Here is a 22,005-nt window from a genome sequence, read left to right as displayed (position 1 = left end):
AAATCCTCCGAGATAGAAATTGAAACTGCATGTGAGATTGTCTGGGTAAGATTCAGTACCAGGGGTGGGCATAAACTTACAATTTGTTAACCACCACTCACCTCCAGATGTAACCAAAAATTTAGGGTAAATCTAAGTGTACTCCTAAACAAGTTTCCGAATAATCCTGTCATTACTGGAGGAGAATTTAATGATTCAACATAAGTTGGGAAAATTACAGTTTTTTAAGTGGTTGTAGTGGCAATGCAACCAGCAAAATTACTAACTGTGATCTCTGAGAACTATGTAGAAAAGATTGTTTGAAATTCAACTCTTGATGGAAAGATATTAGATCTAATAGTAATAAATAGATATGACCTCATTGCAACTGATGTCAGTGACCATAAGGCAGTTGTATCATTGATGACTACCAAAGTACAGAGGGCAACTAAAACAAGTAGATGGTTTTATATTTTCAGCAATCTACATAAAGAGGCATTAGTCTCCTATCTCGATCAGGAACTTGAAACATTTAGCTCCCAAGAGGAGCACTTAGAACAACTTGGCTCAGTTTATAAGAATAGTTGACCATGCACTTGATAGATATGAACCTAGTAGAATAGTTAGTGATGGGGTGGACCCTCCATGCTATCTATACATTCACTGCAAACAACTTTCTAAAGAAAGACAGACTTCTATATAATAGGTTTAAAAACAAAGAATGGTGCTATAGATAGGGGATGGTAAATGAAACATGTTTGGCTGTCGGAAATTCCCGTTACAAACTTCTAGGACATGTAGAGGGTGGTGAATACATAACATTTTGAATAGGAACCCATGTCCAGAAACGTATCGTTTCTGTTCTACTACAGTTTCAATGCAGATGATTATCTCATCCACACCCACGTGAGGAATGTACTTAGGCATGACCCAGTACAATTGTCGCAATCCATTTGAAAAGAATACTGACTCGTTCCGTTACTACTTACGCATTTGCGTTGGAGGAGGTATGGTCCAATCACATGACCCTGCAGAATACCTGCCCACACGTTAATTCCAAACCTGTCTTGAAATCCCTGAACATGCGTGGTGTGAGCGTTTTCATCCGCCCAGACATGGCTGTTTCGAGCAGTCAGAACACAATCCCTTTTGAACCTACATTCATCTGTGAAGAGAACTCGACGTGGAAACAGGGGTGCGTCAATGCAGCGGTGCAGGAACCGTGTGCAGAAGGTGACGCATTTCTCTTTCATCTATTACTACGAACTGTGACCTTTCTGACAGGAAATCACGAATCCAGTTGCACAACTGAGGTGATATTTCATAGGCACACAACTTGTTTAGAAGACGTTTGTGAGGAACAGTGTAGAAAGCCTTCTGAGCTTTCTTCGCGATGTGGAAAGTCTGCTGCACCCATATTGTGTACCGTTTGTAAATGGTACGGATGTAATTGTTGCTCATGCAGGACGTCCGAGACGGTACTGTGACTAACAGCCATTGCACGCACAATTGTTTGCGAACCCGTTTATGGGCTATCTTCAAAGCAACGCAGTACACCTTCTTCAAATTCGGGAGTGTGGCATCACCGTGGAGCACCACAGTCCTGCCTCCTCATGGTGAAGGTTCCTGTTTCTCGTAATGGAAGAGCTGCTAGTCGGCTGTATCATGAACGTTTTCCACACCGTCACACTCCATTGCACAACTGTTTGCCCAAGTTACACAATGGCTGTATTCATTCGGTATCTCCTGTTAGTCCAATCTGGTATGGGTCCCATACACTTGAGCAATATTCTAGAACCAGTCACACAAGTGATTTGTAAGCGGTCTCCTTTGTAGACTGATTGCACTTGCCCAGTATTCTACCAATAAACCAAAGTGTACCACCTGCTTTACCCACAACTGAGCCCATGTGATAATTCCATTCCGTAACCCTCAAAGTGTTACAGCCAAGTATTTGTATAAGTTGTATAAGTTGACCGATTCCAGCAGTGACTCATTGATATTAAAGTCATAGAACATTATGTTGTTTTGTTTTGTGAAGTGCACAATTTCATTTTTGAACAGTTAAAACAAGTTGCCAATTGTTGCACTTTGAAATCTTATCAAGATCTGACTGAACATTTACGCAGCTTCTTTCAGAGAAGTCATATCTTTCTAGAAGTCATATCATTGTGAAGAGAAAGGCTGTTGGGTTTTGCATGGTATTTGCCCACTAATGCATCTGAAACTGACTAAGAGGCTATCCTGTCTGAATTTAGTACTTGAATATTTGTAGTGACTGATCCTTTGCAGTAGCTCCTGCAATCCCTTGATGGTCAGTGGAAAAGTTTGCAGTGCTTGTGAAGCAGCTCAATCAGTTTAAAGAAAAGAAGCTTCTGAAATGTCACATTTCACATCATTTTCCGTAGGTAAGCAAGAGAGTGTGTATGATTTGTGTGCTGTGCCATACGGAAATTAAGAATTTCTATTGGTAAGTGAAAAGAATAAAGACCGACATTGCAGCTTCTTTGTTGTACAATCAGGCATTACTTTCATTGAATGGAAAAGGACAGTCAGTGACATGATAAGTCGGGGAAAAGATTTTCTGCCACACAAATATTGATTAAATTTTGTATTGCCATATATGGTGGATAAGGCTCCCTTTGACAGCTGACTTTAGTTGAGTTGGACCTTGTTCAATGTTATACACATAATTCTTGTGTGGCATTCATTGTTTCCAAACCTTGCGAAATAAAATTGCCCTTTTTCTACGTGATGATGCATCAATGGCAAGCATTACCAGTTTCTGCTGATCGAAATGAATAAGAGGTGGGCAACTAAACAATGCAGTTTCCAACTTATGAAATGATCATTCATCTTATCCAGTTCATTGGAAAGGAACATTTTCATGCCAGAAGCAATGGAAAGGAGCAGCAACTTGTACTGTGTTCAAAATAAATTGAATGTAATAGTTAAATTTTTGTAGAACTGCTTGTAGTTCCCATAGATATTTAGGCCCCAGTAATCTTAGTCAAGAACCAAGTGCTCTGAGATGTTCCAAATATTCTACATCTACATCCATACTCCACAAGCCACCTGATGGTGTGTGGCAGAGGGTACCCTGAGTACCTCTATCGGTTCTCCCTTCTATTCCAGTCTCGTATTGTTTGTGGAAAGAAGGATTGTCGGTATGCTTCTGTGTGGGCTCTAATCTCTCTGATTTTATCCTCATGGTCTCTTCACGAGATATACGTAGGAGGGAGCAATACACTGCTTGACTCCTCAGTGAAGGTATGTTCTCGAAACTTTAAGAAAAGCCCGTACTGAGCTACTGAGCGTCTCTTCTGCAGAGTCTTCCACTGGAGTTTATCTATCGTATCCGTAATGCTTTTGCAATTACTAAATGATCCTGTAACAAAGCGTGCCGCTCTCCGTTGGATCTTCTCTATCTCTTCTATCAACCCTATCTGGTACAGATCCCACACTGCTGAGCAGTATTCAAGCAGTGGGCGAACAAGCGTACTGTAACCTACTTCCTTTGTTTTCGGATTGCATTTCCTTAGGATTTCCAATCCTTTGGAACGCTACGCTCTTCTAGAGACCTACAGTACACTGCTGCAAGAAGGGGGGCAAGTTCCTTCTCGTACTCTGTGTAAAATCGAACTGCTATCCCATCAGGTCCAGCGGCCTTTCCTCTTTTGAGCGATTGTAATTGTTTCTCTATCCCTCTGTCGTCTATTTTGATATCTACCATTTTGTCATCTGTGCGACAATCTAGAGAAGGAACTACAGTACAGTCTTCCTCTGTGAAACAGCTTTGGAAAAAGACATTTAGTATTTCGGCCTTTAGTCTGTCATCCTCTGTTTCAGTACCATTTCGGTCACAGAGTGTCTGGACATTTTGTTTTGATCCACCTACCGCTTTGACATAAGACCAAAATTTCTTAGGATTTTCTGCCAAGTCAGTACATAGAACTTTACTTTCGAATTCATTGAACGCCTCTCGCATAGCCCTCCTCACACTACATTTCGCTTCGCATAATTTTTGTTTGTCTGCGAGGCTTTGGCTATTTTATGTTTGCTGTGTAGTTCCCTTTGCTTCTGCAGCAATTTTCTAACTCTGTTGTTGTACCACGGTGGCTCTTTTCCATCTCTTACGATCTTGCTTGGCACATACTCATCTAACGCATATTGCATAATGGTTTTGAACTTTGTCCACTGATCCTCAACGCTATCTGTACTTGAGACAACACTTTCGTGTTGAGCCGCCAGGTACTCTGTAATCTGCTTTTTATCACTTTTGTTAAACAGAAAAATCTTCCTACCTTTTTTAATATTTCTATTTACGGCTGAAATCATCGATGCAGTAACCGCTTTATGATTGCTGATTCCCTGTTCTGTGTTAACTGTTTCAAATAGTTCGGGTCTGTTTGTCACCAGAAGGTCTAATATGTTATTGCCATGAGTCGGTTCTCTGTTTAACTGCTCAAGGTAGTTTTCAGATAAAGCACTTTAAATAATTTCACTGGATTCTTTGTCCCTGCCACCCGTTATGAACGTTTGAGTCTCCCAGTCTATATCCGGCAAATTAAAATCTTCACCCAGAACTATAACATGGTGGGGAAATCTACTCGAAATATTTTCCAAATTATCCTTCAGGTGCTGAGCCACAACAGCTGCTAAGGCAGGGGGCCTATAGAGACATCCAATTACCATGTCTGAGTCTGCTTTAACCGTGACCTTCACCCAAATTATTTCACATTTCGGATCTCCATCAATTTCCTTCGATACTATTGCACTTCTTATCGCTATAAACATGCCCCCCCCCCCCCCCTTCACAGTTCAGCCTGTCTCTGTGGTATCCATTCCAATCTGAGTTTGGGATTTCATTACTGTTTACGTCTGGTTTCAGCCAACTTTCTGTCCCTAGTACTATATGGGCGTTGTGATCATTTATTAATGAGAGCAGTTCTGGGACCTTTCTATAGACGCTTCTGCAGTTTACTATTAGCACATTAATATTGTTATTCCCTGTTGCATTTTGCCTACTCCTACTGTGCCGCATCTCAGGAGGCGTCTTGTCTGGCCTAGGGAGGGAATTCTGTAACCTAAAAATCCACATGTGCACTCCACACGTACTCTGCTACCCTTGTAGCCGCTTCCGGCGTGTAGTGCACGCCTGACCTATTCAGAGGAACCCTACATTTCTCCACCCGATAGCGGAGGTTGAGAAATTTGCACCCCAGATCTCTGCAGAATTGTCTGAGCCTCTGGTTTAAGCCTTCCACTTGGCTCCAAACCAGAGGACCGCGATCGGTTCTGGGAACGATACTACAAATAGTTAGCTCTGATTCCACCCCGCGAGCGAGGCTTTCCGCCTTCACCAATTCCACCAACCGCCTGTACGAACTGGGGATGACCTCTGAACCCAGATGGCAGGAGTCATTGGTGCCGACATGAGCAACAATTTGCAGTTGGGTGCACCCAGTGCTCTCTATCGTCACCGGCAGGGCCTCCTCCACATCTCGGATGAGACCCCCCAGCAAGCAGACAGAGTGAACACCGGCCTTCTTCCTCGACCTTTCCGCTATTTCCCTAAGGGGCTCCATCACCCACCTAACGTTGGAGCTCCCAATAACTAATAAACCCCTCCCCCCCGTGTGCCTGCTTGGACCTTGCTGAAGGAGCGGCCACATGTCCACTTACAGGCAGAGTGGGCGATGCCACAAGGCCAGCCTCCACATTGACCCTCCGCCTCGTGCGTCACGAACGCCACTGAACCCGCCGCTCCCCTTGGGGAGAGGGTGGCCCAACCACGCCCGGTACCCACGAAGATGTCTCGACAGCAGGGACAGTGGGTGAAGCATGTAACACCTGGGGTTTACCATGCGACGCACCAGACTCCTCACTGCCACTACACTCCATGGCAGCAGCCTGAAGACGGCTGACTACAGGCATCAACACGTTCAGCTGTTCGCGAACAGTGGTCAGCTCCTCCTGTGTCCGTACACAGCAGTCACACATCCTATCCATCCTAAGAAATCAATTTACTGTAGAGAGTTAATCAACTTTTAACTAGACTGCTAATTCACTAAAGGCGGCTGATTGTTGACTAAACTGCGGTTGCTAGCCACTTCTTGTAGAAAACAATGAAAATAGCAATACCTGTCTCTGGACTGTATTGAAAACAAACACTAGCACTACTGGCACTATGGTTGACTAAAGGGTCTCTCTCTGACTGTATTCAAAAGAAACATGAGATCTATGGAACACTATTACTAGCACTCGACAATTAAAGCTTCCTAAAAGCAAAAACACACTGAAGAAGAAGTGACAAGTAAGAAAAATACAGTTAATACTTAAATTAAGGTAGCTCGCTGCACATATTGAAAAAATGAACATTCCTGTGGCAGTGAAAACTTCAGAAAGTGATTCCAAATTTTTGAGATATTGTTCTGGTGTTTGGTTGCTCATATACAGTTCCTGTCTGTATCGCCAGGAGGAGTGGGTGAGGATTCAGTTTCTGACATCATCATTTATTTCCATTTTCTCAAATCTACATTTGTGTGGAACAGAAGTTATTTTGTGAGTCTTTAGCAGGTACACTTGTGGTGTATGTCCTGACTTAAGGCAGTATCAGCATTCTATGCAGCAGAAACACAGTGTTTGCAGTCATTCATTATGTAGCACTGAACAAAAGTCTTCAGAGTGAACGAAATTGCTGGAAAACTTGCCAGGCACCCTATGCCCTGCATATGCCATTGCTTGCGGCTTTTGTCAACATGTGCCACTCGAGACTGGGCCCTCTTAGAACTGTCTTTGGTCTTCATTGCAACAGGCACATAAAGTGTAGCTCCAGGAAGTCTTGCACTTCCTGAGATTGTCACTTTAAGTGCATCAGTGAGGAATTGTAAAGTAAGATCCACATCAGTTGTAATGAATTACAATTAAAGTTCTTACTTCACGAATATGTTACTCAGTGACGGATGTCCACTGCATCAAATCCTTTGTACATCAGTGAGACGAGGACTGCAATGCTTGAAAATCTCAGCCCATATTCTGTTGTCAGTAATGTTCTGAATAATTGCATTGTAAAGCATTTTGTCTTAAAATAAAGCTCAACAAGCACAGTTAAATTTGCAATTCCTAGTCATCCCATTGAGTTCAGCAACCCATCCCCTGTAAGATTGATTACTGTGATGGCACATACAAAATATCTTGAAATGAGCAGCAGCCATACGGACCTGGGAATCCAAAGATTCATCTAGCTTACTAACAACTCTCTCCTAGGTAGGGTTTGGGTTCTACTAGGGGGAACAGTTTTCAACACAGGCACATTATTTCAATCCCTGTCCACAAAAAAGGAAGAATGCTGTGAGTCATCTGAGATTTTGTAGACTGAGAAGTGTTGCTACATCTGCAGTTCATACCCTGTCCAGTCCTCATGTTTTGCTCGGTAGGAATAAAGGAAGGAGGTGGCACCTGGCCCCCAGAATTTTGTGTTTCGGTTGTAGTTGGTTACTTGGCTTGTTGTGCATCCAGGAGTCTAGTAATGACCAACAGTAATGTTGATATTTCCTGGCAATGAAAACTTAATAACTGTTATGAGTGATGGCTCTCATGTGGTTGCTGTTGTATACAGAAATTAAGTACACAAGGAAAAAAATTAGTTACTTTCTAATGCTGCCATTTTGACTAATTTGATGTTGTCTCAAGTGGTTGATGATTAATTATATCCTGTGCATCCTAAAATCATTATCCTGCCCTCATCATGAGAAATGCCTATTGTGTCCATAGGTTGTTTGAGGTTGCTGGACAGTCCTTGAACACTCCAAACATGTAATAAATGATTAAAACACAACACATGTTCACAACATGTGCGACAAAGTAAACTAATACATATCTTTAGTGTCACTGGTTGTCTGTTCCACACTGTTTCACAAATAGTTTTATATTGTCATTGAATATCAGTAACATTGTACAATGATCATAGTTGTATTGTCACTGTGAGTCTTTGGAGATCCGAGGCAGAGCAAGGTGTGCGACATTTTAAAAAGACTGGTACAGTTGCATGCAGTCAGTAGAAGTGAAGAGGACATACTCTGCTAGCACCATTGATATGAATATGGCAAGCCTTAGTGGAGAGCGCCTCGCGGAGGCATCTACTGACTTTATGCATAAGTGCCACATATTCTGCTGAGATGTGTGGAGTGTGTGATGTGCCCGGTGCGCAGGCATCATAAACACTGTCAATACTGCAGAACTGATGTGTTAAACTACCGTCCAATATCCTTGACACACATTTGCTGTAGAATCTTAGAACATATTCTGCCCTCAAATGGAATGAAGTGTCTCAAACAGAATGACCACCTCCATCTCATCCAACATGAATTCAGAAAAAATAAATCATATGTACCGAACTCGCATTTTTCTCACATGATATCCTGAAACCTATGAATAAAGGCAGTCAGGTAGAGGCAGTATTTCTCGAATTGTAAAACATGTTTGACTCAGTACAGCATTTATACGGATTATCAGAAGTATGATCATACACGATACAAAGTAAAGTTCATGACTAGATTGAGGATTTCTTGATAGAGTAGCTGCAGCATGTTATCATGGATGGAGAGTCATTGGGAGATGTGGAAGTAGCTTCGGATGTGCCCCAGTGAAGTGTGTGGGGATCCTATTTGTTCATGTTGCATGCTAATGACATTACAGGCAATATTAATTGCAACTTCAGAGTTTTCGCAGATGGGTAAGTTATCTAAAATGAAGTACTGTCTAAAAATAGATGCAAAAATCATCCAATCTTGATGAGATTTGAAAGCGATACAAATATAGGAAACTTGCTTTAAATATTTAGAAACGTAAATTTGTGCGTGTTACAATGAAAAAAAATGTAATATACAATGATTACAGTATTAAAGAGTTGGTGTAACGGACTGTAGGGTTTTGAAATGGAGTGAGTATGTGGTACCCCTACCAAATAGGACTAGCATAGATATTACACATATACAGAGAAGGGCAGCATGAAGGGTTAGGGGTTTGTCTGGCCTCTCTCTCTCTCTCTCTCTCTCTCTCTCTCTCTCTCTCTCTCTGTGTGTGTGTGTGTGTGTGTGTGTGTGTGTGTGTGGGCGCGCGCGTGCGCGCGCGCGCGCGCGGGTGTGAGGATAAGAATAGATTAATTACAGCATCCACAGCGGCATTTAAACAATATTTTTTTTCCCACAATCTATACATGAATGGAACAGGAAGAAGGCCTGCAGGGTAGTTTGCAGAGCATGGATGTAGATGCAGATGTGTAGGTCAGAGACTCACCCACTCTATAAAGCAGGAGGGTGTTCTGTGGCAGATCTGACATTGCTGATGCAGGCATATGTTTTTTGGAACACATCATTCAGTGTCACGTACCATCATCCACATAAATGGCATTTTTAACTCTGCAACATTCCAATGATGCAGGCCAGTGGAGGCAGTACCATACCATGGAGGACATTCATCTGGGCGTCCATGGGAACTGTGGTAGTAATCAAAAGGTACCATAACAGCTTGGACTGTGTGAACATTATCATGAAATGCCTGCATTACTTCATGCCTATTTACCTTCCCTGTCAGTGATAATGTCTTTCAGTAGGGCAACTGCCAGTCTCAAAGTCATAATCATGCTACAGTGATTCGAGGAGAATGCTAGTGAACTCACAATGATGTCTTTTGATCTAAACTTGGTTTTAACTCATCTCTGAAACTATCATATTTTCTTCCCACTGACTGTTGGGGAAGTACAGTATTCCACTTTTCCTTATTGACTGATTAAATTTAACACATTAGCTATTGTTTGATATGCGGGTTTCATACGGACTGCCCCTCCATGTTGCCTGTTATATTTCTTTATTAATCTGAGTAACTACTCAAGGTAGTCCAAGAGAGAACTAACTTGGTTGCAGTTTTTCCATCGAATTTCAGAATTCAGAGTTCATCAGAATTCCGAACAAATGACTTTCTTAAATTTCTTCGTACAACTAATTGATATGCTTGAGATTCCATGCAAAGAAAGGACGGGACCTTAGTTTCTCCTGGAAGACTTCAGACCAAGACTTTGCTTTGAAGAGCCTATCAGATTCTTTGAATTACTGATATCTCGTTATGCAGCCTGCCCTACTGGAATGCATGCTGTAGGTGGCTTACCAAAAATCTAATTTATTTTTTCTGACCATGTCACAGAAAATATTGTATGAAATTCTTTTAAAAATAGTGCTGAGTGGACATCACCGTAGAGTTTAAAGATGGGGACCCGCTGTGCAAAATTTAAGCTCTTCCCATGTGTCTTTCTTCTTCTGGCATTCTTTCAAATGCATTCCAGTTTTTCCCTGTACCACCTCCAAGTTCGTCTGGAGAAGTTCTACACTCTCCCTAATTTATTTGTAAGTTTATGCACAGCAGGTCATTTATGTGACTCTCTGTGTATCACTGTGAAGTCCTTCTTGTGTGTCCAACTGTTCTACATGTGTCATCATAAAGACAGATGTTGGGTCAGTAACCCTCATCCTAGTGTTAATATTCCATTAGCTTTCTCTGACATCCAGAAACAGTTTCAGTAACTTAAGATTAAAATTTAGTTCCAGGTTCTTTACCTTTTGCTGTATCACCTAATGTAATTCTCTCTTATTGTAGTGCTTATGTTCTCTCAAGTTTTCGTTACACAACTTGCATTCAGTTTAGAAATTTGGATCTACATGGCCTCCTTGTCCTTCCGGTGACTTTTGATACCAAATTTATTTTTAATATTTTAATGGCAGTGGCTAACCAGCTGCTCATATCTTCTACATTTTATCAGTGCCTTTAAATTTGTCCTCTGTGCTATTTTGTCTGTCTGAAGCCTTTGTTTGAATTTTTTAATTGCTTGCCATCCATCTCCTAAAAATCTCTTTCATGAATCATCCTTTATGCTTTCTGATTTATTGATAAAGGTTTCAAGTCTTTGTATACAGCTCTCAGTCAAGACAGTTATCCTTATCTCCATATGGGACCAGATCTATTGACATGTTTCAATAACCTGTGTTGTGCACCAAACAGTGCCTCCACTTTCGTTGATTAAAACTTTAACTTCCCCTTTCCAGTGTTCCCAACAGTCTGCTCTATCTTACCATAGTAATTATCTCATTATAAAAATAACTGGATAGATCCTTCTGTGTATGTGCTTGGGGGGCAGGGGGTGCTCTGCTGTACACAAGGTTGCTTTTGTACCTGGTGAGTGAGTGCATCTGGATGTGAGATTTATGCCATTGTTTAAGTTTATGCTAATGCTGAAGCCTGTATTGAAGCCAAAACCAATGTAGTCCAGTGTAAACAGTGGAGACTACAGTGGTGGCTTTTTTGCCAAATCTGTCAGGGTCAAACATGCACTCAGTATAGGTATAGATATTTTATTTGCTAACAAAAATAATTGTTGCCAATGTATGAACTTGATTTTTGTACATCACATAATTACATTACATCTATAGTGTTGTTATATGATTTTCTATGCAGGAGATGAAACTAAATTTAGACTTATCCTATTTTCCAAAACCTTTAGGGTTTTTCCAGTGCTGGACCAGGTGTCAAAATTTAGGGAAAGTTTCTGTAAATGAGCTGAGTGTATCCTTGATAAACTGTTGCACTGTAATTAGTCTTCTTCTGACATAAAGAGTATTTATCTCAATTGTTGGTTGTTCAATGACTTCACACTTATTTGGTACTGATTATCTTTCCTTCCCGTATACAGCCCTTCAGTAACAAGCCTATGTCCTATATCTTCCCGTATATCTCCTCCCATATAAGGTGGTAAATTCCCCCAAGTTTGGCTGTTACCATTCTTTGTGCAACATTTTCCCAGGGCAGTATCCTAATCATTTATGTAACACTGTCATTCTGTAGACTCCCATTACATAACTGGTTGACTTCTGGTGTACGTCATATGTGTGCTTTGACCAGTATCTTTGCTGATGATTCCTTTCTGCAGAATATTCCAACTAGCATCTTTCAGTGGACATGTAGGCTTTCTCCTTTGCACTATGGTTCTTCCCACCCATTCATTTCCTTCATTAACATACACAGAGATCTGTATTCCTTATTTACTAGCACACCGGCTGTAGTTTCCCAGCACTCAGTGTCACACGCAGCTGTTGGCATTGTTGTTCTGTTTTGATGTTGTCTGGTCCCCGCTTTTACTAATATCTTGTAAAATTCCTGCTATTTGAAAAGGTGACCAGTTGACTCTTCTGTGCATTCTGCAAAATGCCATTTTTATGCATCCAGTTTTATGATGACTTCTAGATTCTTCTGCAGTAATCACATGTATGACATGAATTTTCATTGAATACTGTGTAGCTGAGCTACTTATTTGGTGCAACAGACAGAGTTTTGCATTTCAGTAATCAAGTTTGAGTGTGTCTGAGAGTATTTATTTTTTTCTAATTCTGGTCTGCACAATAATGGTGTGGTATACACTATTTCTTAAATGATACATATCCTATGACTATAGTTCTTTTGGTGTTGGACATAACAGTTGTTGGTCGGACATGTCAGAAGTATTCATGGAGCGTAATAATCAGCTAAAAATGAATTTCGTGCCATAGGTTGAAACAATACACAATTTTATAACTTGGAGATGTTAAACGTATATATTACATCTAGTAAGAGCAGCCATTTTTAATATTTTGTATATGCTACCAGTGACAACATTTCTTTCACACACATACATAGTCTTCAGAGTCAATTCCTGAAGCTACCTCTCTGCATCTTCAAAGATTTGGTGACTCGCTGGGGCATACCTCTCTGAACTTTTAGCAAAATCATGTCAGAACTACAACCTCTGACAAACATGAAGTGGAATGTTTTCTAGTGTTTTGGAAACTTGTTTGTGAGAATGCACAATCATTTCACACAGGCAATGGGTCCGGCAACATGTAGGGGTCCAAGATACTATTTCCCAACATTCTGGCCATATGTTGATTTTGAAGCAGATCTGACATTCGTGGTCACAGATGATACACAGGATAATTTCACACCCATGGTGGGAGAGTTGCATATCAAAGAAATCCTCTAGTTTGAACACAGTTCCATTAGAACATATTACAGTTTTTTATGATATTAGATAGGAAATTCCAATTTTCTGATGATTATATTTTTTGGTCACCAACTGACTTTCAGATTCTTAAGCTATTGTCAGGTAACAACTGAATGTTGCAAACACCAGTAAAATTATTTTCAGCTTGCACAGATATTATTTATACAGAAGATACAAAAGGTGGAAAAAATGATGACATGTAGAATGTTTACGAAGGGAAGTACTACGTTGTTTTTTGTTACACAGAAATAGTTACATTAACTAAAAAAGGAAAGCTGACACTTTTGTTTACCTACTGTGGTTGACTTTACCAGATATGATGCGTTTGTACAACAATGTGTTGCAAGACATTAATTTGCACGATTTATATAAATGTTAACCACATGTGTTGAACTGTGTGTTTGTCATCCTGCACAGTACATAAGAGTATGATTTTAACGGTCTAAGAACATTGTACTCGGTAATGGCGTACAGCTGCAATATAGATTGTACAGAAGAAAAATACAGTAATATACAGTCAAATGGCGATGTATTATTTCAAAAAATACTGTATGACCATAGCTCAGCACCATCAAAAACTTTTTATTGAAGGTTTTTATGTTCGGATAGATTTAAAAAATAACAAAAAATAAAGTTGAATATTCAATTTTAATACAGTATGTATAACTAAGACGTAATTTAATGGAGGGAAAAAAGGAAATTGAGTTTGGTCATTTAATACTAAGCTGACATTCTGCATCACATATTTGTTGATTTATGGAAGGGTCAGCTTCCTTGCTTTCTTAACTGAATGTAAAACTTCACATTCTACATTATATAAGTGGTCTTTAGTTAAAAGATGGTCGGCAAAGGTAGAATCTTTCTTTTGTAAGCTGCAGCTCTGCCCTGATTGATAGCATCCTATGAAAAAAGAAAAAGTGTAATTTTAAACCAGTGCAATACATTTTCAGTCGGTAGTAAGAAAACTGGTACATCAGTCCATATATAGCTAAAAAGTTAGATAACCACAGAAAAAAGGTAAAATCTTACAATAACAGACATGCATTTTACAGTACTGATAGCATACCAATATTTTTATTCAATAGTACAACCCCGCTACAACCATTGGCACAGAGGGATGTGTATAAAATCACATGCAAGCACCATGGAAAAGTATATGTTGGTGAGTCAGGTAGAGCTGTAGCAGTTGGGTTATCTTAACACAAGAGAAGATGGAGATTAGGAAAGAAAGAGCCAAGCTATGCCAATCATCTTTTAACTGAAAACCACACATATAATGTAGAATGTAAAATTTTACATTCTTTAAAGAAAAGTAGAAAGATGGCCCTACTGGGAGTCAACAAACATATGACACAGAATGTCAGCATAGTAATAAATGACCAGACTCGGTCTCCTTTTTCCACTCTGTTAAATTAAGTTTTAGTTACAAATACTAGATTAAAATTTTAAATCCAGCTTTATTTTCCCTTAGTTGTTATACTTCTCTCCACATAAAAAATTTTGTTTCCTCTTTAGGTTTCTGTACCTCAGTTGGTAAAAAAAGAACCCATATAGGATCACTTTGTTGCCTGTCTACCTGTCCAACTGTTAAAAACACAGCTTCTCAGGAACAGGCAGATGTATCAACTTGAAATTTATGTCACATACTAAGGTCTATGGTCTGTTGGTGGTGTAAAAAAGTTAAGCATGTAAGTCAGTGCAATCAAAAGATATGGCCATTTGTCTCACAAATTTGGTTACAAACTCACTCATTAAAACCCATAGGATACTTTCTGTTAACTTCTGTCAGCCCAGTGTTCATTACTACTTTCATTTAATGCTAATTTTGTATGTTGTTTCAGAACAGTACCTCGGTGGATTCAAGATAATTCTTGGTGCATCTTTAAGCACTTTGGTAGCCAGAAAGATAGTGACTTATGAGAAAATAAAGTTGCTGCAAGATCTTTTCCATGGTAAAAAGTACATGTTGATTCCAGATTTAGACTCCAGAATAGTCAGTGTTGTCTTCAAGCCAAAAGAAAAACCATGTGATGTAATAGAGGCATTTTTTCATGCAAATTTGCTAACATGTATGGGTGATGTTAATTATGATAATGTGGTAAGTTTATTTTTATTTTTGCCAAATTTACTGTTGTTGCTGTGTTCATGGTTTTAATAGTGCTCAGACTTTTTTGTGTTTCAACACATTGCTGTTACATCAGAAACTGTGCTGTGTTAACCAAATACAGCACATTCTGTTTGTATGTATTTAAAAACAGTGCTTGGCGTAGTGATTATCTAACACACTACTCTTGCTGCTGCTGCTGCTGCTGCTGTTGCTACAAAGCTCTGTTGTCAAAATCAAATATGAGATCATTCATAAAACTCAATAGGACAATATTTTTTTTTGAGATTTTGCATAGTGAAGAAGATTCCTGTGAACTGTATGTGTAAGAATACTACATGATAATTATATATTGCAGAGTGAAATGAATGGGTCTCATTATGTACACAAGACTGTTTTAAGTTAGGAATATGTTTCATGTTGAGTAGACAAGCATATTAGTAATGGTAAGAAGTATAGTGTGTTAACTCTTAGTTGGCAGGCGGCTCCCTAATCCTGAATTGAAGTCAGTAGATGTTTGAAGGCTTCGGGTAGCAGGCATTTGTTTCTCTCTCTCACTTTTTCTACACACGCAATATTAAGTGGTAGACTGTGTAGTGTAAGGTAGCTATTGCCATCTGATTTGTTATTTATTTTATTTTAATTTTACATTTCTAGTTGCGCAGGACCAAATTGAGGAGCAAATCTCTATTAAATTACGACATAAAAGTAATAACAGATAAAATAAAATGTTTATGAACCCAAAAAAAGACAACCTATAAGTTTTTGTAAACACTAGCAACAGTATAACATTGGAATCTGCTTAATTTTTCAAGGAACTTCTTGACAGAATAGAAGGCATGACCCATGAGGAAACTATTCAGTTTTGATTTGAAAGCATGTGGATTACTACTAAGATTTTTGAATTCTTGTGGTAGCTTATTGAAAATGGGTGCAGCAGTATACTGCATATGTTTCTACACAAGAGTCGAGGAAGTGCAGTCCAAATGCAGACTCGGCTTCTGCATAGTATTAACTGAGTGAAAGCTGCTAATTCTTGGAGATAAGCTGATATTGTTAAAAAGAAATAACAGTAAAGAATATATATATCGACAGGCCTATGTCAGAATACCCAGACTAGTGAAAAGGGGGCACAAGAGGTTTGCAAACTTACACCAATATTTCCCGAACTGCCCGTTTCTGAGGCAAAAATATACTTTGGGGATGGAAAGAGTTACCACAAAATACTGTACCATATGACCTAAATAAATGAAAATAAGCAAAGTAGACTATTTTTCACATTGAACTAACTCCAGATACCATTCAAATAGTGAAAATGGCAGCATTAAGGCTTTGAACAAGATCTTGAACATGGGCTTTCCACAACAGTTTACTATCTATCTGAACAGCCAGAAATTTGAACTGTTCAGTTCCACTAACCATGTTCCCATTCTGTGAAATTAAAACGTCGGGTTTTGTTCAGTTGTGTGTTAGAAAATGTAAAAATTGAGTCTTACTGTGATTTAGCATTAGCTTATTTTCTACAAGCCTTGAACTTGTGTCATGAACTGCACTATTTGAAGCAGAGCCAATATTTCAGACAACATTCTTTACCATCAAGATAGTGTCATCAGCAGACAAGTATTTTAGAATTCCCTGTAATACTAGACGGCATATCATCATATAAATAAGGAACAGGAGTGGCCCCATAACTGACCCCTGGGGCACCTCCCATTTAACCGTGCCCCACTCAGACTCCACATCACAGTCATTCTCAATGCTGTGAATAAAGATCTTTTGCTGTCCATTGTGAAAGTAAGAGATGAGCCAATTGTGAGCTACTCCCTATATTCCATAATGGTCCAACTGCAGAAGCAATATTTTGTGACTAACACAATCAAATGCTGTAGTTAAATAAAAAATATGCCTAGCATTTGAAACTTTTTGTTTAATCCATCCAGTACCTCACAGAGAAAAGAGACTGTAGCATTTTCAGTTGTGAAACCACTTCTAAAGCCAAACTGTACATTTGATAGCTAATTGTTTGATGTAAAATGATCAATTAGCCTTACATGCACAGCCTTTTCAATAACTTTAGCAAATTCTGGTGGCATAGAAATAGGTCTAAAATTGTCTACATTATGCCTTTCTCCACTTTTATAAAGTGGCTTTACTACTGAGTATTTTAATCATTCAGGTAACTGACCATTCTTAAAGGAAAAATAACAAATATGGCTAAGTACAGGGCTAACATGCACTAGGCACTCCTTCATATCTATGCGAGTCCTTAGTCTTCAGTGATTTAATTATTGACTCAATCTCCCCCTTGTCAGTATCACAGAGAAGTATTTCAGACATCAATCTCAGAAAGACATTTTCCCAAAGAGTTATGTGATTGCCTGTAGAAACTAAGTTTTTATTTAATTTACCATCAATGCTCAGAAAATGATTGTTAAATACTGTACATACATCTGACTTATCACTAACAGAAATATTTTTACTACGAACTGACATTATATCGCCAACCTTGTGCTGCTGACCACACACTTCCTTTACAACTGACCACATGGTTTTAATTTTATCATGTGAATTAGCTATTCTATTTGCATACCACATACTCTTTGCCTTCGTAATAACATTTTTAGCACCTTACAATACTGTTTGCAGTGGTCTACTGTAGCTTGATTGTGACTACTTCTAACATTTTGACATAATTCCCACTTTGTTCTACATGATATCCCACTAGTCAGCCACACGGGCTGCCTTTTACTGCTAGTACCCTGTTTAGAAAGTGCTAATGAAAAGCAACTTTCGAAGAGCATGAGAAATGTGTTAAGAAAAGCATTACATTTGTCATCTATGTTATCGACACTATAAACATCCTACCACCCTTCTTCCTTAATGAGTTTTCAAAAACTCTCTATTGCCGCTGGATTAGCTTGTAATTATATATAATATTTGTTTGAGTACAGAAACGTTTTAGTGTTAAAATTTGTGTATCATGGTCTGAAAGGACATTCACCGTTTTATTACCCTAATGCACATCTAGTTACGAACAATGCACAAAAGTACTCTCTGTGGCTGGCTACTGTTCCCCTGCACTCTGGTTGGAAAAAACACAGTCTGCATCAGGTCATATTAGTTTAGGAGATCTTCCAACATCCTTTTTCATAAAAAATTAATATTGATATCACCACATGCAAAGAACTCTTTGAAAAGCAGCCAGCTAATCTGTGAAGGAAGCCTATGCATTGTCAAATTATTTAAGTCGTGCTTTGATATACCAGTAACGTCAGAGTCAACATATACAAGGAGTTCACGAACTTTATAACTAATAACTCTTATATTTTGTTGTGATATGCTAATTCCTTCTCTGCTTGGATACCTGACTTCCTCTGAAGGTGATTCCTTTGTTAGGGAGACTTCCTTTAAGCAGGGATACCAATTAGTTGACTTCAGTCTAAAAAGGTGCAGCTTGAACACCAACTACTACAGGAATTTTTCCATAAGTGATCCCACCACCACCCACCACAGTGTCACCTGTAAGCTTTGCCGGCCTCCCATTTCCCATACCTATTGAGGTCCAGGCCATGCCTAGTGAAACCTGATCTATTGATAGACTCAGTTGGCAGTATTGCAATGTGATCCATGCCTTCCACCATCAGTGCCTTCTGTGGCCCCATGTTAACACACCCAATAGCAGCATTAAGTTAAGGCCAATCATGATACTGAAACACTTGCATGAAGTGCACATTAGTGCCACCAGTTTGTCTAGCTATCTTTACCAGGCCCCACCTACATCATATTCCCCACCCCTATCAATACTATTCCCTGCTCCACCCACAATCACTACCTGATCCTATTTCATAAAATTCCTGCGTAACTCCCCTACGTTAACAGTCACCTGAGCTAACCCTGCATTAGGCTTCACAATGCTGGTGACCTAGTACTCATTCCCCAACAATTCCTGCAACTGCTGGTCCATGCCTCTGCCATGCGAAATACCTAGCAGCAGAACCTTCTTCTTTCTGTTAGAATTTGCAACTGACGTACAGTTCCTAACTGATGAGGACTGTTCCTTTTTTACTACGCCTACATCTACAAGAGGTTCTTCTCCACTCGACTCTGACAGTTGATCAAATCTATTGCATATATGCAAAATACAACTGTCTGAATATCTCCTCCTCCTAGCTGCCTTCTTACCAACTGCCAGTTCCTACTCCCCAGCACCTGAAGGGCACAGATCTTACACTCCCGCTCATCTTTCAACTTATTTCTGCTACAGATTCTGCATTCCCAGTAGAGGATCTCACTGGAATCCCCACTGGCTTCCCCATTGTATTCACCCCTCCCCAATGAAAATACTTTGAGCAAATCCCACACTGCAACCCACTACTCAGAAACTTACGACAAAGCCCACACTTCTCACTTATAGTAAAATTTTAACGGTTACTGAAAAAACTAAATGTCATGTTACCTAAGTTCAGTTACAACCACAAAACTATTTAAAGAACTAACAATAGTGGTCTCGAAATTGTCTCTTTTCTAAGAAAGAAACAACTTTTAATAATAGTACTTCACCACAACCAGTACCAATACCACCAAAACTTCACACAATTTCTTAGCTAAAACGAAAAATCCAAGCGGCCACTGGAACACTCAATGAAATTAAAACATAGAATGAAAATTTTACTGAAATATTTCACTAGAAACAATAAGAAAAGTCAGCTGAAAACTACTGCATGGAATTTACTAAATGGCTTCAGTGCACAGACAGCTCTAAAAAACAGTGAGTGAAAGTTTCCAAAAGTTTATTAAATCGTTAATCCGCCAGAAACAGCATGAGACACTGTTGAAAACTACTAAATTTAATAACTGAATAACAGTGCTCAAACAACTTTGTCAGAACTTAGGAACCACTACAACTGCAACTGCACACTGCGAAATTTAAACACACCGCTAATATTTGGGTGAATATTGGAAACTACTAAATTTAATATTCAAATAAAGTGCACAAACAACTTTGTCAGAATTTAGCTTTAGAACCACTACAGCTGCAACCACACACCACAAAATGTAAACACACTGCTGAGCCCTGAGACTTCGATGAACGACGTAAGCACACTCATCAGCAACAGACCACTCAAGTCAATAACACAGAAGAAATACTCAGATGAATCAAAATCCATTAATAAGTTACTTTTACAGCAAATATTAATACCAGTAAACTTTAAAATAAGTTTCTGAAGTCTAAAACTTTATAAAATATTGGTGAGCAATTTGAACAGCAGTCCACCACATGTGATGTCACATCAAAGATTCACTTCATTGTTCTGAGGGTTTTTTATTGTCTAATATGTTTTCAAAACAAGTGATGAGGCAGTTCCTAGCACATCCCAGGAGTCGCCAACAACACCTGCTGGTAGGGCTACTGTTAGAAGGCAGTGCTAGCAAAAGTATATTGTAACAATACCAGAGAAGGAAGGTTGCTACTCAGCATATAGCGGAGATGCTGAGTCGTGATAGGCACAATAAAAAGATTCACACAATCATCATAGCTTTCGGCCATTAAGGCCTTTGTCAGCAGCACACACACACACACACACACACACACACACACACACACACACACACTCTCATGCAAACACAACTTGCACACATGTTTGCAGTCTCAGAGAGCTGAAACTACGCTGCGAGCAGCAGAACCAGTGCATGATGGGAGCGGCGACTGGGTGGGGGCAAGGAGGAGGAGGCTGGGGACGGATAGTGTGGTGGAAGTGGCGGACAGTGAAAGTTCCCACCTGCACAATTCAGAAAAGCAGGTATTGGTGGGAAGGATCCATATGGCACAGGCTGTGAAGCAGTCATTGAGATGGGGGGGGTATCATGTTTGGCAGCGTGTACAGCAACAGGGTGATCCACTTGTTTTTTGGCCGCAGTTAGTCGATGGCCGTTCATGTGGACAGACAACTTGTTGGTTGTCATGCCTACATAGAATGCAGCACAGTGGTTGCTGCTTAGCTTGTATATCACATGACTGGTTTCACAGGTAGCTCTGCCTTTGATGGGATAGGTGATTTTAATGACCGGACTGGAGTAGGTGATGGTAGGAGGATGTATGGGACAGGCCTTGCATCTAGATCTATTACAGGGGTATGAGCCATGAGTTAAGGGATTGGGAGCAGGGGTTGTGTAAAGATGGACGGAGTATACTGTGTAGGTTCAGTGGATGGTGGAATACCACAGTAGGAGGTGTGGGAAGGATAGTGGGTAGGACATTTCTCATTTCAGGGCATGACGAGAGGTAATCGAAACCCTGGTTGAGAATGTAATTCAGTTGCTCCAGACCTGGATGGTACTGAGTTACGAGGGGAATGCTCCTCTATGGCTGGACTGTGGGACTTTGGGAGGAGGTGGGAGACTGGAAAGATAAGGCATGGGAGATTTGTTTTTGTAAAAGGATGGGAGGATAATTACAGTCTGTGAAGGCTTCAGTGAGACCCTCAGTATATTTAGAGATGGACTGCTCATCACAGCAGATGCGATGACCATGGGTGGCTAGGCTGTATGGAAGGGACTTCTTGGTACGAAATGTGTGGCAGATGTCGAAGTGAAGGTATTGCTGCTGGTTAGTAGGTTTGATATGGACGGAGGTACTGATGTAGCCATCTCTGAGGTGGAGGTCAGCATCTAGGAAGGTGGCTTGTTAGGTTGAGTAGGATCAGATGAAGCAAATGGGGGAGAAGTTGTTGAGGTTCTGGAGGAATGTGAATAAGGTGTCCTCTCCTTCAATTCAGATAGCTAAGATGTCATCAATGAATCTGAACCAGGTGAGGGGTTTAGGATTCTGAGTTTT

At 39.8% G+C, this 22,005-nt stretch overlaps 1 protein-coding gene across 1 annotated transcript in view; it reads left to right on the top strand.

Annotated features, from left to right (window-relative positions):
• LOC124620854 (RUS family member 1) overlaps positions 1 to 22,005 on the top strand; it is a 122,321-nt gene that overhangs the window by 83,251 nt on the left and 17,065 nt on the right. Inside the window, exon 7 of the mRNA XM_047147098.1 lies at positions 14,908 to 15,164. Coding sequence (XP_047003054.1) covers positions 14,908 to 15,164 — 257 coding nt within the window. The remainder of the gene's footprint in view (positions 1 to 14,907; positions 15,165 to 22,005) is intronic.

This window comes from Schistocerca americana, chromosome 1, assembly GCF_021461395.2.
Source record: "Schistocerca americana isolate TAMUIC-IGC-003095 chromosome 1, iqSchAmer2.1, whole genome shotgun sequence".
Classification (NCBI taxonomy): Eukaryota; Metazoa; Arthropoda; class Insecta; order Orthoptera; family Acrididae; genus Schistocerca; species Schistocerca americana.
This window is presented reverse-complemented; position numbering and strand designations above follow the sequence as displayed.